We start from the raw sequence: 15,335 nt of genomic DNA, 5'->3' as shown, positions 1-15,335 counted from the left end.
AGAATTTGATCCGTCTGGATTGTAGACGAATTATTGTTCTGTAAACGCTGTTAGAGGGCCGACACAATATGGAACAAAAATGTTATAAAGAGACGTTCTGAACATTTCTGTCAGTGGCTGTCATTTTAGTGACCTGTAGAAACCCCTTTGGGTTAATATGGTGTCCTTATTTAAAAAAAGAAAATTAATAAAGTTCTATATAAATCAAATGTACATCATTGCAGCATCTTAAAGACAAACTAAACTTGTGTGAATTTAGAGAAATGTCGACTCAAGTGTGAGAAAAAGTTTCCTTAAAGCCTGAAAACACTGAAGACTAAGAAGGCTCCACATGTTTGTAAACTGCAGCAGCTCAATGAGCCTCCACAAGAGGTCACAAGCCTCGTTTTCTCTCTCCTGAGGACTCCATTCATCACACAGAGCGTCCTTGGACGTCTGGAGTAAATGCTGCACAAGAAGAAGCGCCCGTCTCCTAACAAACTGTCATGTTTCTCTTTTCTATTTCAACACCACCTATTTATTCAAAGGGGAACAAACAGACGCTCTGGTATTATACACACTCGCAGACATAATTTAGTGAGGCCTGTAAGGAACGCACAATAAAAGCAGAGGAGCCCGGCCTTGTTTATCATCTTGATACAGAGGCTCTGCTGCCTTAAACAACTCTCCTACACATCCTCATCAGCACTGCTCATTTCTCTACATCTCCTCTCGTCTTCCTCTCTGCTTTGGAATTATCAAGGGAGGATTGATTTAATAAATAGGACGTCAAAATGTAAAATATCCGCCTGTTAGCCTGCAGACGAGTGTGCAAAAATATACTGTATGCATCCTTTGGAAAATAGAAGTTTTCTGCTTGAGCTGAGATCTGTTTTTTATGAAGTAAAGTTTACTGTGCTAGTTGTGCAAATACTGACAATTTAATTCCAAATAGCACTTGAGAAAATAATCTCTGCACAGAATATATCTGTCAGAGTGTTCCTCTCAAACATATCGGCCTACCAGATCGTTGTTTTGAACTCGACCCCCTCTGACATGCATAATTCATCGATCCCCTTTCTGAGATGAACTCAAAAACAGTAGAATGTTGAATCACCCTGATTCCTTTTCAACCCTTTGCATTTCTTAAAAACCTAACAAAACCTCGACTTTATCATAGAAACCCACGATTACCAGGAGTCGCAAAAAGCGAAATGAAAGACTTGAAGCGTCGACTTGAAATGGAAACCTGTCGTCTTGCCATCAGATCTTTTCCTCTCTCTTTTTCTGGCCTTTTCATGCGAGACAGTGCGTCAAGTGCGTTCGCCTCCTGCTCCTTGTCAAGTCTCTGTAAGGTAATTAGTGGAATTTCCTCCTCTGGCGCTTCATTATCAATGTGCCTTATTTACATATGATTTCAAAACACCAGCCGAGCACTGCTGATTCTTTTTTTCTCCCCCTATCTGCAGTTTTATTCGATTCATGGGAGAGCAAGCGGGAATCACAGCGGGGGGCCTTTTAGGAGGAGAAGAAGATGCTGCACTCTTGCTTTTCTCTCTGACTCCTTGGTCTGTGCACTCTCTCTCTCTCTCTCTCTCTCTCTCTCTCTCTCTCTCTCTCTCTCTCTCTGAGCCGTGCAGCTGCCTCCCTCTCTCTCTCTTTCTTTGCACAGCGGGTGGCTTGAGAGCTGAAGACCTCCTCTGCAGGTGCAGCCTCTTCCTGCTCTCTCTCTCTCTCTCTCCCTCTCTGCCTTTCTTTCACCGTTTCCTCTGAAGATCACATTCATAGCAGCCCCTCGTACATTCTCAAGCACAAAAGTTTCTCTGATGCCTGTTTAAAACGTCTTTTTTATCCCTCTTAATCCTCACTGTGTGTGTGTGTGTGTGTGTGTGTGTGTGTGTGTGTGTGTCTCATGCACTCTCGAGACCAGTAAATATGCAAACAGACACACACCCCATAGATGTGAGTTTTAACCATAAATTAGCCTCTCATAAATTATGCTTTAGCACTTTTCTTTTCCAACAGTATGTATTCTTTTATGTATCAAATTATTTATATTTTCTTAATTCATCTTTTCTGAGTTGTTTTCTCGTCTGTGTCTGAGCAGCAGTGGACTCTGTAAAGCCTCTCCTTCACACAAAAGCCTCACAATATAGCACCATCTATTGGGCCTCATAATGAGGTGCAGTCTGAGTCTTCAGCCGCATTAAAGAGCGTCCTGATTCAACCATAAACTCGTCACTTCTGGTGTCACATTGTAGCAGGCAAAGAATAACACTTTGTGCAAATAAAGACTCTTAAAGTACTTGTGACTCATGATTATAAACGGATCTGCACTGAGAGACAGTTCAGTTAAAAAATAAAGAAAATAGTCGATGTAAAGTCAGACAAAGGCCTTCAGTAATAAGATAAAAATAAATCCTTTCAGAAATTGTATGAAATATCTCAAGTGAGAGTCAGAGTTTCTTTCCTTATCAGTTTATGTTTCTAACATAATCATGTCATTCTTACAGTCACTGTCTGAGGTCATATCAGGTTGTGTTTCTTCACTATATGTGGTCAGGTTTAGGGTTTTCACGGTATCTCATATTTAAACTTGAAGGTCTAACTACCTGTTTTGATACTACGGCAACAAATATAGAAGTCATAGCAACCAGCTCGTGATGATTTCTTGTTTTCAATTTTTGTGTCAGGCTAACTCCTGCACAGCGTCTGAACGTTGCTCTCTCTTTTCTTGCCTGCAGCAGCTTTTAGTTATGACTGAAGATCGGAGGTTTTTTTTATTTTTTTTAAGCTTTGGTGCCTTTTCATTCTTTTTGATCGAATATTAAAATAACTGAGATGTGATTGTGTTAAATCACATGTTGTCAAAAAGTATCAAGGTATCAAAAATCCTTACAAACCACAAAAATTTAAATTGTCCATCCTTTAAAAAGCCTCCAAAAAATAGAAGTCACTCAATCCACGCTTTTTTAATCACAGCAGAAATTGACAAAAATATTTGAATTAAAAACTTCTCTTGAGATGCTAATCTTAAAGGATGTGTGAACTCTGAGATTTGGGGAAGAACAAATTGCACAATAAGAAAAGAAAGCTTTAAGATTCAGATTATCTGCAGAAAGGAATAACCTCTGATCCTAAAGGTCTAACTTCAGTTACTCTGAATGTTTTTAAATCTCTACCCCCCCAACCCCCCCGCCGAAGAGTAACCCAAAAGCCCCTAACACTTCACACTAATGTCACTTTATACAGACTTTATAACTTCTCATCAGTAACACAGAATCATGAGTCACTTTAAAAAGACAAAAGGATTGAAAACACAAATTCAATTCTTTCATTTAGTTTTAGAGTCTTTGCCTTCATTTTTATGTTTATTTCATGTCCATGCACCTTTCTTGTTGCTGTTGTTGTTTTTTTGAATGCACATCTTTTGCATATAGTCTTGTACTTCTGTTTATCTGTTCTTTATCCATAATTGGTTATTTTAGATTTTTAAATACGTCCAGGACATGACAAAAAAAATGACAATAAAGATTACTTTGACTTTTATGTTGTCTCTTCATCTTTTTATTTTTTTTTAAAGATATGGACAGCTGAAGAGAGACAGGAAGCGTTGAGAGGAGAGAGAGGGGGGCTGACATGCAGCAAAGGGGCTGAGGTCGGACTAGAACCCACAGCCACTGAAATGAGGACTAAAGCCTCTGCACATGGGGCACGCAGTATACCCACTTGGCCATCAGCGCCTCATGTTGTCTCCTAATTTTTCCTGCATTTGTCTTTAATGTAGCACTACTCTCTAACGTGATGCATATGGAAGAAGATGGGTCACAGCACATACCGTCATTGACGTTAACGATTGGCATCAGCATAGTTTTAAGGAGATTAAATCCATTGCTCATTAAATTGTTAATTGATTTGTCATCGATGTAATACACAGAGAAACAGCTAACATCTATGATCTCTCAGCGTTTTTCTTTTTGGACACTAATCTGTGAGTGTGATGAGACCGGACATGTTGCCATGCGGTGAAACTAAAAGATGTTGGAGGTCAGGTTATTGCACAAACCTGATCTCTGAGGTTTTGCCTCTTCTATTCTTTTCCACTCAGTGTGATAAACCTAAAGCTTAAACTAAAGACATGTAAAACTGGATTTCTTTTGAACTTGTTGGACTTTTGTCCGTCTGCATCCAAGAAGCTCAGACGTTTTATCATAAGAGACTGTCTCCTCCACAATCCTTGTTTTTTTTAACAGAAGCCTCTCTCTGGAGCTAAACTGCTTTTGGTCTATTTGATAAAACTCAAAGATGAAACTCCAGCCGCTCCGAAGCGACTCTCCAGCTTGAGTTTGCGTGGACTTCCGACCCCTCCACACAAACATAAACATGTCTGAACGTTTGACCGATAAGGGAGAGCTCTGCAGGAAGCTTGTGGCCGAGCTCTGTTTCTTTGTACTGTCTGAAAGCCCCACACTCACCTCTAACCCTGTGAACCCCTGTCAGAGATAACGCAATGTCAATGCCACGCAGGCCCCGCCCCCGCCTCCTCCCCCAGACCAATGACAGCTCAGTGTGAGCGGCTCTATCCACATGGGGAGAGAGGTGAATGTGCAAACTCGATCTGATCTCCAGCTGCTAAAAGTTGAGGTTTAGGTGGGCAGGTTTGATAAATGTGCTTTATGCATGTGAGAAAATGATAAGACATCAGTGGAAGTGCTGCTGCCTGGAAGCTAGAGATGTGGAGAATGTTGCTGGTTTCCATCAAAAAGATGACGTGAAGCTGATCAGTTGGCCTCCCAACACAAGCTGGATATTCAAACTGATCTTATTTGCAGTGTTGTCCAAAAAAAGAGACATCTCTCTCATCTCGATCAATCCGTCCCTCACCTGATAGAACAAGTGACCATGCTAAGACCCGCACCCTCATACTTACTGTGGCCAAGGTTCACACAGGCGGCACCCTCTGATGTTGAAAAGTAAAACAAACTGTAAATATTAATGGACAAAGCCATCTGTTCCTGCAGGGGGCTTCGGAGGATCATCAGCAGCAGCCGCCATAATGGATATGCTGTCTCAGCCTAACTTTGAGTCAACCTAACGACAGGCTGAGAGCTGGAGCTGAGGCGGGTTTTAAGCCCCTTAACAAACCGTAACATCGCGCCCACCTGTCGATCATTTCTGCTACAAGACTAACTATGGATAACACGTATCGTTAATAAAATCAAAACGGAGACGTTTAAAAAAAAATATCACCCCCTTACAGTGTGTGACCATGATGACAATAACTAATCAGCTCTATTTAGTTTTTTTCAACCAGGCTGTAAACATGTTAATCTAGGCTGTAAAAACTGTTTTTTTTTTCAGTCATGTGTTTGTGACTTTCAGTGTTTCCTGCATTCAGCCTCAAGTGGACACTCAAGGAACTGCAGGATTTTGCACTTGGCTTCATTTTCAAGACCGGAGGATGCCGCTTGGAAAAAAAAACTGCAGTTGTTCAAGTGTCAACTTGAGGTTGGCTCCACAAGACCCAGAAGTTACATACACCCTCCATTGCAATGTAATGGTTTGTCAATAGGCTTAAAAACCCGCCTCAGCTCCAGCTCTCAGCTGAAAGTTAGGTTAGACAGCATTTTCAGCCAGGTGACTGCCATCTAAGGGCTTACAAAGGGCCTCTGCAGTAACAGATGCGTTACACCACTAAGGCTTCATTCACTATTATTTACAGTCTATGGTTTTACATCTTCAGAGCACATTATGGAGTTCTGAATGAGTCGATGGTGGATAATGATTCTACATTTCTGAAACAAAAGTTTGATCCTTCTTCGACCTGTGATAAAATCCTTCTCATACTATCAATTAATAACGATTACCTGCTATTAATTAATACAAAGTCTGTAATTAGTTTTTCTTCAATCGATTGTCAGCAGTACTTTCTAATTTAATCTATCCATGACAGTTTAATAGTTGTCATGGTTAAGGATGGCGGTTTATTTCTTTAACCAAAATTCTGTTAGCCACAAAAAAAGGATTTCAAACTTCATACAAAGTTATTGACCAGCTGTAAAACTTTGCTTTTATAACTACAGAAAATGTCATTAAAATCACACTGTATCTGTTTCATGTCCTGCTAATACTTAGTGACGCAGATTCCAGAGCTGACTTAGGAAAGTTTAGGCTTAAGCTTTGCAGAAATCTAAAAAAAAGAAAAACAATCTCCACTCTTTGTCATCACCTGAAAACCCCCATTCACAACAAGACTGAGCCTCTCTCTCTGTTTGCTCCACATTACTTTGTGTGTTGCAGGTGTTCTATCTGGAAATTATTGTTAACACACATCATTATTAAATTAATAGTGAAAAAACTGATCATGCAAAATGTAATGTGGCTCAGCGAAGCTACAGCTGGAGTGAGCAGTGAAAGAGAAAATCATTCCTAGTGCTGCTGCACAGCTGTTGGAGGCTCTGGTTGCATTTCAAATATTCAGAGACATTGAATGTTTGAGGAGAAAAAATGCTCAGAAGACCATCAGAAATCCGACATTTTGCCGGTACCTTTTCACGCAGCGCTGCTGAGCCGGGCTGCTGTTCGCGCTGCTCTGCACCAGTGTGAGAAAGCGGGACATTTTGCTCCAGAGTAGAGGTTCAACGGGACGACCACATTTTGGCTGGATGGAGTGGATTCTCCCCATCTCAGCCGCGATCAATCTGCAGAGAGAAAACATTTTGTCAGATGAGCCTGGCTGACACTGTTATTGCACAAAACAACCATTATCAGAGGAGCAACACAACTCCCTTTCCATTTAGCGCTCTTATCTTCTTCTGCTTCTCAAGAAATGGGCCTCGTTGCACTCGTGACCTTTTGACTACTTAAGAGCTCGTTCTTTACGCTTCTTAGTCGTGTCATAAAGTTCTCTGGGTTCCCCCACACGGGGTATCAGGCACAGCGAGGAGATTGATGTGTGTCGTGGCCCTGACTGCGCCGCCTCGGCTGGCTGTGTTGTGTCCCTCCGTCCCGAGCTGAGAGTTATGATGCCGATCATGTTATCATGGGGATGATGAATTAAATGTGGGGCACGGCTTAACAACATTGCTCAATTTGAAACATGACTCAGCTGAAATAATAATAAAAAAACACCTGCGTCAGCACAATTGAAATGCTCAACATAAATATGGACACGCATACAATCACACACCAATGACCTGCAACATACATCAACTGTTTTCCGAGTGAATGGATGTTCAAGGCTTTCACTTTAATCTAAATAAACCTGATGAATGTTTAAAGTTTGACTGCCGCATGGACCTGAGAGTAGGGATGTTCCCAGCAACTCATTTCCCTGTTGATTAAACTGAAATTAAAATTCAGGCAAGTCGACTAAAGGTGAGAAAATGCTCAGAAAACCGTCTAAAATGAGCATAATAAACGCGGCTAAATCTGTCAAAAGCAGCATACATGTAGTCTATTTATTTGCTGTTCAAACTGTTCATCACAGCCTTCATTTGCTAAATTGATGGCTATTTTAAACGAGCTGAAACGTAAATGGTAAATGAACTTGAGCTTGTATAACTCTTTTCTTGTCTTCTGACGACTCAAAGCATTTTTACACCACAGGTCACACCTACACATTCACACACTGATAGCAGAGGCTGCTGAGTAAATTGACCATCAGTATGAATTCATTCAGCAACTTGGGGTTAAGTGTCTTGAGCCCCCAACCCTCCAGTTGAGAGATGACAGACTCTACCGCTGAGCCACAGCCAGCTGCGACGTGCATTACTCTGCAGGTCAACAATGTCAAAATTGATTTGCAGAGTGTAGCTAACGTTAGCAGTTCTAGCAACTGGTCCTCCCCGCAGGTTAACGTCCTCATGCCTGTTACTGAATGTGGTCACGTATTTCTCCAAAAGACGCTGCTCCTACAAGATGACATCCATCCACAGTGCTGGTTTACATTCAGGAAGTGGAGCGGGGAGACCTGCAGAGCTACAGCCCCATCTTGTGGCAGGTGGCTGCACTACAGCTTCGACACAACATGTAATCAGCGTTGTGGGACTACATTCATGAAATGTATTAAGAAGTGGTTAAAAGGACGAGGAATTCTGGTGCCGACTGGCAAGGGTGACACTGTTTTTATTTGATTAGTCGGTTGCCTGAAAGTCTGATGTTTAGCTCTTGTTTTATATTAAAGGCGTTGTCAAGCCAGCTCAAATTTATTTTATTTTTTTCTGTTTTCTTTCTGTATAGAATTGAGACAAACATGTTTCATACAACCAAACAATTGATTATAGAATAGCACTCAGTGCATGTTTCTAGCTTTATGAACGATATCTTCAATAAATTCAATTTCTATGCTCTAATATTTCATTTACAGGATCCTATGACGTTAACAGTCTTTATAACACTGCCTTCAAATTCAATTTTTAATGTGCTTGATACTTTTTTTTTGGTTTCTTTTCATAACAGAAATTTATTAAAAACTTTATTTATTATAAATAAAGACCAGCTTTATCAAAAAAGGTGTGTTTTTTTTTTAGAACATTGATTTCTATTTGAAGATCTGGATGATTTTGAATAGTTTTTTTATAATGATGTTATACAAATACTTTTTCTTTTAGAATTATTAGCTATTTCCAGTTTTGTTTTATACTACCGAATACACTTTTTTAAAGGCAAACTTTAGGGTAAAGTTGAATCTCATGCCAGTTACCACTGGGAATTTGAACTCAGATGTTAAAACAAACAGTTCATTCAGGCTCAGCTCACCATCTCTGATCACATCCAGCTCACAAAACGAAATGAGTGAAACTTTAAAAGCTGTTCTGGCAGAGACCTGTAGATGGAGGGCTGTCGGAGCAGCTCGTCGTCCAGCACTGTCCCTCTCACAAACTCGTAACAGATGCCGTTCTGGAAGCTGCAGTAGATCTGCGGACCGCATCCGTGGGCGTGGAGCACCTGGAACATTTCCACCTCCCGGTCCCTGTTCACGTAGAGCTCCGTCATGCGGCCGTAGAGACGCACCAGAACACAGCCCGGCTCCTGCAGAGAGCCCACAAAGCAGCCGATCAGCTGGTTGGTGATTCCCTCAGTGAAGGTCTGAAATCACAAAGTGGAGAACACATTTAGCTGGTGAACAGCAGTTAAACAGTCTAAGGGAACTAGGGTCACAAAACCAGAATTTGAAACTTCATACAGTTAAAATCTAATGATATTGGTACCTGTTTGGATACTACAGGAACAAAAATATAAATCTTACGGGCCCACTATTGAGTCACTTCTTGTTTTTTATGACCTGAAATTGCATCCAAGTCCTGAAAACAGTCTGACTTTGACATTAAAAACATCAGTATTTACCAATTTGTGAATTTGAATGGACAGCCACAGCTCTCTCTCTCTATAGAGTTTAGCAGTGACTGCCCACTTTTACATCGGCTCTGGTTCTGGAACAGAGAAATAGGAAACGGTACAGGACTGGGTACACGTTTTTTTACACAGAGTGAAGGAACTACCCATCACACAGTCCATTTCTTTTTAAATGTAACATTTGACAATGTTAGAGTTTATACTGTAAATATAAGTGTTGTAATATCTTGTAGTTTGTGTTGTTGAATATTTAAATTACATTCACTGCGGCATAACAAGGTTAATACTACAATTCATGCTAGCTAACTGATTAGCTAGCCTGCTAGCGAAACTAACTGTTCGCATACTATTTTTGAGGGTTGATTTAAAAGATGTCACTAATTCTTTGAGCCTGATCTCCTCAGACAGGTTGTTCCCCAGCTGATGAGCCCTGAAGGTAAAAACACGACCTCCTTTAGATTTAACCCTTAACCTACAGGAATAGCCAGAAGGGCCCCACCTGAGTATCTGAGGCAGCTAGCCGGCTCTTAAGAACTCACTTCTGTAGTCTTTGAAGAGCCCATTAAACTTCAATCAACTATGACTTTCTAAGAAGATTGTAAAGTGGTTCTTTAGTGCTACATTACAGATAACGATGATAAGACTCTGACAACACAAACTACTGTAAAAGAGGAGAATGCCCTTTTATGATCTCATGTTTTGGTAATTAAAGACAATAAATGACCCGATATTGGTTATCAAGGACTTTTATATTTGTTGCTGTGGTATCAGAACAAGTATAGATATCTTTGGACTTTTACAAGTATTATATCCAAGTTCGAAATTCTGTTGTCATGGTGACAACCTGACAACAGACAAGTAAACTGATGGCAAATCCAGATTCATGTTGATCAGAGGTCAAAGTATTATTGGGTTTGAACTACTCAAAAGAAAGTTTTTCGTTTTTCTCGAATGATATTTCATCTTGAGTTATGGGTTGTTCTATTGATGTTTCTTTAGACTGAATCAAAAAACACAACAGAAAGTGAATTAATCTAGGCTTAACTTGTAAGTGAAAAAAATAACAGACAAATGTGTCGAGGTATAAAAGCAAAAGCAGGTTAATGAAGGTTAAACAGATGTTGAACGTCAGAGCGCTGAACCTGTTACAGATCACACTCCCTCCACAGTGTGTGTGTGTGTGTGTGTGTGTGTTACTGTGTCTGTGTCTGTGTGTGTGTGTGTATGTGTGTGTGTGTGTGTGTGTGTGTGTGTGTGTGTGTGTGTGTGTGTGTGTGTGTGTGTTTGTGTATATTACAGACCCACTGTGACCACTGTTTGCTTGCTAAGGCCTCATCGGGCTTTTGTTGTCATTCAGTGGTTTCTCTCTCATTCTCTGCCGCAGTCCCTGAGCTGCTCTCTGAGCCTCAGACGGACTCAGCACACAACAGCTTTTCATCAAGACGCAGAAAGAACAAACACGTCCACCTTGACATCTGATAAAGTATTTATGATGTGAAGTCAGAGACAATTTACTCCCTAACACTGCCTTTGACATGATTTCCTTTTGCCATTGAGTTCCATGCATTACTTCACAAGTCAGTCAAGTTTTACTGTGTGATGTACTATCCCTATCTTCAAAAATATATAACAGAGTGTTGACCTCAAAACTAGGGCTGTCCACATCAGCACCGCCTTGATCGTGATGCCATTAAGGTCAGGAATAAAATTAAAGCATTAATATCTTAATTGCATTAATCGTGAGCCATTTTGTCCCATTCGGTGCACCATCTTTAATCCACTGTATATTGTGTTCTTGCAGGCAAAGTGATGGAAAAACTTGACAACTCGGAGTCATTGAATGCCTCATTTGACTTAAAAAAAAAACTCCCACACTGCTCAGTTGATGAATCGAAAGTACATATATCCACCTTCTGACATCAAACATTTATAATCACTCACTTTTATAATGTTCCCATTAACTATTTTCTTTAACTTTTGGATCTGTAAGGATTTCCTTTTACTGTGGTTAAGTTACGGCCGTAACATTCGATCTACCAGTTCCTTATTTTATTTCAAAGAAAAGCAGGTTTGGATCCAAACAGGAAGGAAAGCAAACCTAGCTTAAGAGAGTACAAAACACAGAATGAAAGCGTAACAAAAACTGTTCTGAAATGAAAAGTAATGGAACTTCAAATATGTGATTAAAAATTGAATAAACATTTAGCCATTATCTTACAGACCTACTAATAAAAAAACTATTTTATGCTATAGTGCCAAACAAGCAATGCAAAAATTAACCATGGGTAGGCTTTCACAACCTTGGGGTTGTGGATTGGGCGTTTCATGGAAGACTCGGTAAGTGACCTAGCACCAACTTCCATATTTTGGTCCGCACTGGGACCAAACTGGGAACCGGTGACCTTCTGGTACCCAACCCAAGTTCCTACAGACTGAGTTACTGCCGCCCCCTTTACTTACAGTCTATCAAACACTCCACTGCAGCATCCAGGCCATCTGTTTCCACAAATTCACTTTCTCTGTGACGATCATCTGACAAGCATCTCTCTGCTGTGTTACCTTGGCGACGTTATCATGAATAAAAGAGAATAACATGGAGCTTTTAAAACGGACATAAGAGTCACAACCGAGGGAAGCAGAAGTTCACTTTTGGAAGCAATGAGTGCAAGTGAGAAGCACTTTGGGCACTGCCAGCACAAATAGCGCCTTCAGTGGACATAGGGTTTTATAGCGTTAATCTGAAAGACTAGGGGGTTTAGAGAAAACCAGGCATGCACTGCTTTTCTCCTCATTCTGCTGCCTAGCTCACCAGGGCTGTTTTTTTCTGTAAACAGGTAAAGCGTCACAATTTATGTATCCAAGGGATAAAAAAATATATTTTTTTAATCATTCGTTAAAAAAATCCAGATACTTTAGTGAAATGATTTTTCCTGAGCCCTAGCGGACAGTACGGTACCAAAAGAAAATGTATTTTCCTTTACATACAAGTGAACACAATACATCATTAAAGGGCCTGCTTGGGGTCCAAGGACTGAAGGGAAACATCCACTCTTTTGTGTACATTTCTGGACCTGCTGCAGATTGAGAGGTCACTCACCCAACGTGCTGTCACCTGACAAACAGAAACCCTATTTCTCTAAAAGATTGGACCTTGTGTTTGCACATGGGACCAGAAAGGAATTATTGTGTTCTGAACAGCTGCTCCGGCAACACTGCTCATCTGTTCCCAGGGTCATGAAAATAATAATAATCATATGGTCAACTGTTGTATCCAGTTACCTTGGATTATCTTGCAGTTTTAAAATGTGTTTTTGCCATACAGTATGTACAGAGGTGATATTTCAGGTTTTTTTGGAAAATGTATTTTTCATTTATACAAAAGCATGCTGTTATTTTGTGTTCCTTAGAATAAATCTTAAGAAATGATCACAATGTAATTAAAAAAAAAAGAGTTTGTAGGTGTTTAAGAAGGGGTAAGATGAAGAAAACAGAAAATCTGTTAGTGTGCAGTCTGGACCAAAATGTGTGCTTGAAAAAAACAGGATTAAGAACGTAATCCATCCTGCTACACAGAGGATCAAAACATGCAAAAAAAGAAAAGGGTTGCCAATCAACAAGTTGGATGCCAACCACATGCTGCATGAAGATGTTTGAAAACAGCGTAGCATCTATGGGTTGTTTTCCCTGAATTGTATGAAATGGTGTGCAATCTTTTTCTGTGGGTGTGTCTGATGTTTAATCTTTTCAGCTACACTCAGTTTAAAGGATTTTGTGATTGATCTCCTCAACATAATCAGCAACAGGCCATTTGTTTTCTCAGTTGAACCAAGGGGCATTCTCTGGTGTGGATGAATGAAGCCAATGCATAAGTTCAGAAAACCTGCAGTTCGTCGAGTGTCCACTTGGGGTTGGCTGCAGAAGCCCTGAAAGTCATCCATTCAAAAACGTCAGTTTTTACACCAGAAATTGACAGGTTTCCAGCCTAGTTAAAACAAATAGGTCTGATTATCTCATGTCTCGATTGTTTAGTTGATAAGGTGCGTAGCTGCTCTGATTGACAGGTGGGTCATGTAACAGTTCGTCAAAAGGCTTAAAAACCCGCCTCAGCTCCAGCTCTTAGCCTGTTGTTAGGTTGACTGAAGGTTAGTTTGAGACAGGATTTCCAGCATGGAGACTGCTATCAATGGGACTCCGAAGCCCCCTTTAGTAACAGATGGGTGACGTCACTCACGGTTCATCCCTTAATATTTACAATCTTTGACTCTGACCTTTTGATTGAAACCTCATTTGGCCAATAAAAACCTTTCAACCACTGATCATAGGCTTCTGTAGCCAATGAGAGCCGAAGTAGAAACAGGCAACTCAGTAGTGCTGCACACTGGCGCCTTGTAGTGGTGAGAAGTTTTAACATCTTTCTCAGGAGGATGCCGGTATATGATACAGATGTGACTGTTAATTAAAGAGTTAAAACAGGATGTGCAGTCTAGCCTCCTCGGAAAATCAGGAGCAAATGAGGTCAGCTTGGCCAAAGATGAGGTCAGCTTGGCCAAAGTGAATACATGTTACGTAAAACAGGCATTGAGAGAACAGACTTACCAGAAGTTAAATGTTCCAATAGTCGTTTTTTTAAAATGACCATCCACTTTTAAAAACGTATTTTAAAAAATGCTGATAATTCACAATTAACAAACGTGTGCCCAGCTAGTTGTTTTAGTTTGAAATATGACCTGATGTTACAAATCGTCACCATGTACTGGCTTTTTTAAAATGCTGATCAATTCTAAAGTGGGGAAAATACTAATTTGTCAGAAAATCCATAATTTACAGGATTTGCGTTTTAGACACATAACAAGAGCATCTGACTTTTCAACCTTGACTATAAAGTCATAGAAGTTTCTGCTGTGTGAACATGATCCATTTTTACTAATGTATGAGTACCTTTAAATTAGATTCAGTCAGTATTGAATAACTGGTGTTGAGAACTCGGGGTCAACCAAACAATCACTTGCCTTAATCTGAACGTCTTCTGCCTTCCAATGAGGACGGAGTCTGCTGAGGAGCTCCAGGATTCCTCGAAGAGATTCCTGCTCATCAATGTGGATGTCCACATGTAGAAGTGGATTCCCAACACAAGCAGAACGTCTGTCCATTTTCAAACTTCCAAACTTTTAAGTCTAGATTGTGTTGAGAAGCTGTTCCAACAAAGTCCTACTCAGGTTATAAGAACAGCTGAGTTATGTTCAGTTTAGCCAGGCCATTAAAACGTCATCCAAACATTTGTCAAGAACCTGGAGAGCCAAATGCACAAAATCCAGTGAAGTAACCAAAAAAGTGAACAACAAGCTCCAAGATCTGCTTTATCTGAATAACCTGAGAGCCATCAGTGGTATCTCAAATGGTCCACGCGTGTGTCCAGTGACTCAGCAGTCAAGCTTGCTTATCAGGGGCCAATGTTCCTATGGGCATCTTCACAGCCGCACTGCAGAGTTTACACATTAACCACTGGTGGTCAGAGCTCTAGGTGTAGTGTTAAACACAACTCAGTGGGAAAAGTAACCAACCAAGGAAAACAAACATGGAGTTACATTCCCTGTAATGATCGTGCTCCAGTTAAACCAGACTCTCTCAAGACTTCTATTTGATCATTTAACCATAATGCACCTTTATATAAAAAAGAAAATTCCTGAGTACATAAAATTGCTAATTAATTCTGTTGTTAGAAATCTTCAGTTTGTTTTGATTTTTGCGACCACTGTTAAAAAGACGCAGCACATTTTATCTCTTGGTTGATCTGGTCCTGTACATGTTCTTTGTTTAAAACACTCAGTTTGAGCAGTCAAACACATTACTCTAATAGCACTTTCGCTCTTGCAGAAAACTCCTGAAAAACTCCAGATATTACCAGGAGGAGCTGCATGTGTGAACGCAAACAGTCATATTTTTCACTCGGACTTTACTTGGAGTATCCGCTAAAATGCCAAATTAGCTGATGTGAGAAT

At 40.3% G+C, this 15,335-nt stretch overlaps 1 protein-coding gene across 2 annotated transcripts in view; it reads right to left on the bottom strand.

The window, feature by feature from the left end:
* Nucleotides 1-14,794, bottom strand: part of zgc:113516 (uncharacterized protein LOC541449 homolog) — a 35,501-nt gene extending 20,707 nt beyond the window's left edge. Inside the window, exons 1-3 of one of the 2 annotated variants that reach the window (XM_065956884.1) lie at nt 14,346-14,794; nt 8,807-9,069; nt 6,528-6,680 (exon numbers count right to left, since the gene is read on the bottom strand). In XM_065956884.1, the coding sequence (XP_065812956.1) occupies nt 6,528-6,680; nt 8,807-9,069; nt 14,346-14,486 (557 nt within the window). In that variant the 5' untranslated portion in view covers nt 14,487-14,794. The remainder of the gene's footprint in view (nt 1-6,527; nt 6,681-8,806; nt 9,070-14,345) is intronic. The other variant, XM_020636545.3, reaches the window with a different exon arrangement.
* Between the last annotated feature and the right edge of the window lie 541 nt (nt 14,795-15,335).

This window comes from Labrus bergylta, chromosome 7 (assembly GCF_963930695.1).
Source record: "Labrus bergylta chromosome 7, fLabBer1.1, whole genome shotgun sequence".
Taxonomy (NCBI): domain Eukaryota; kingdom Metazoa; phylum Chordata; class Actinopteri; order Labriformes; family Labridae; genus Labrus; species Labrus bergylta.
Note: the sequence above shows the minus strand (reverse complement) of the source record. Positions and strands in the feature narration are given on the sequence as shown.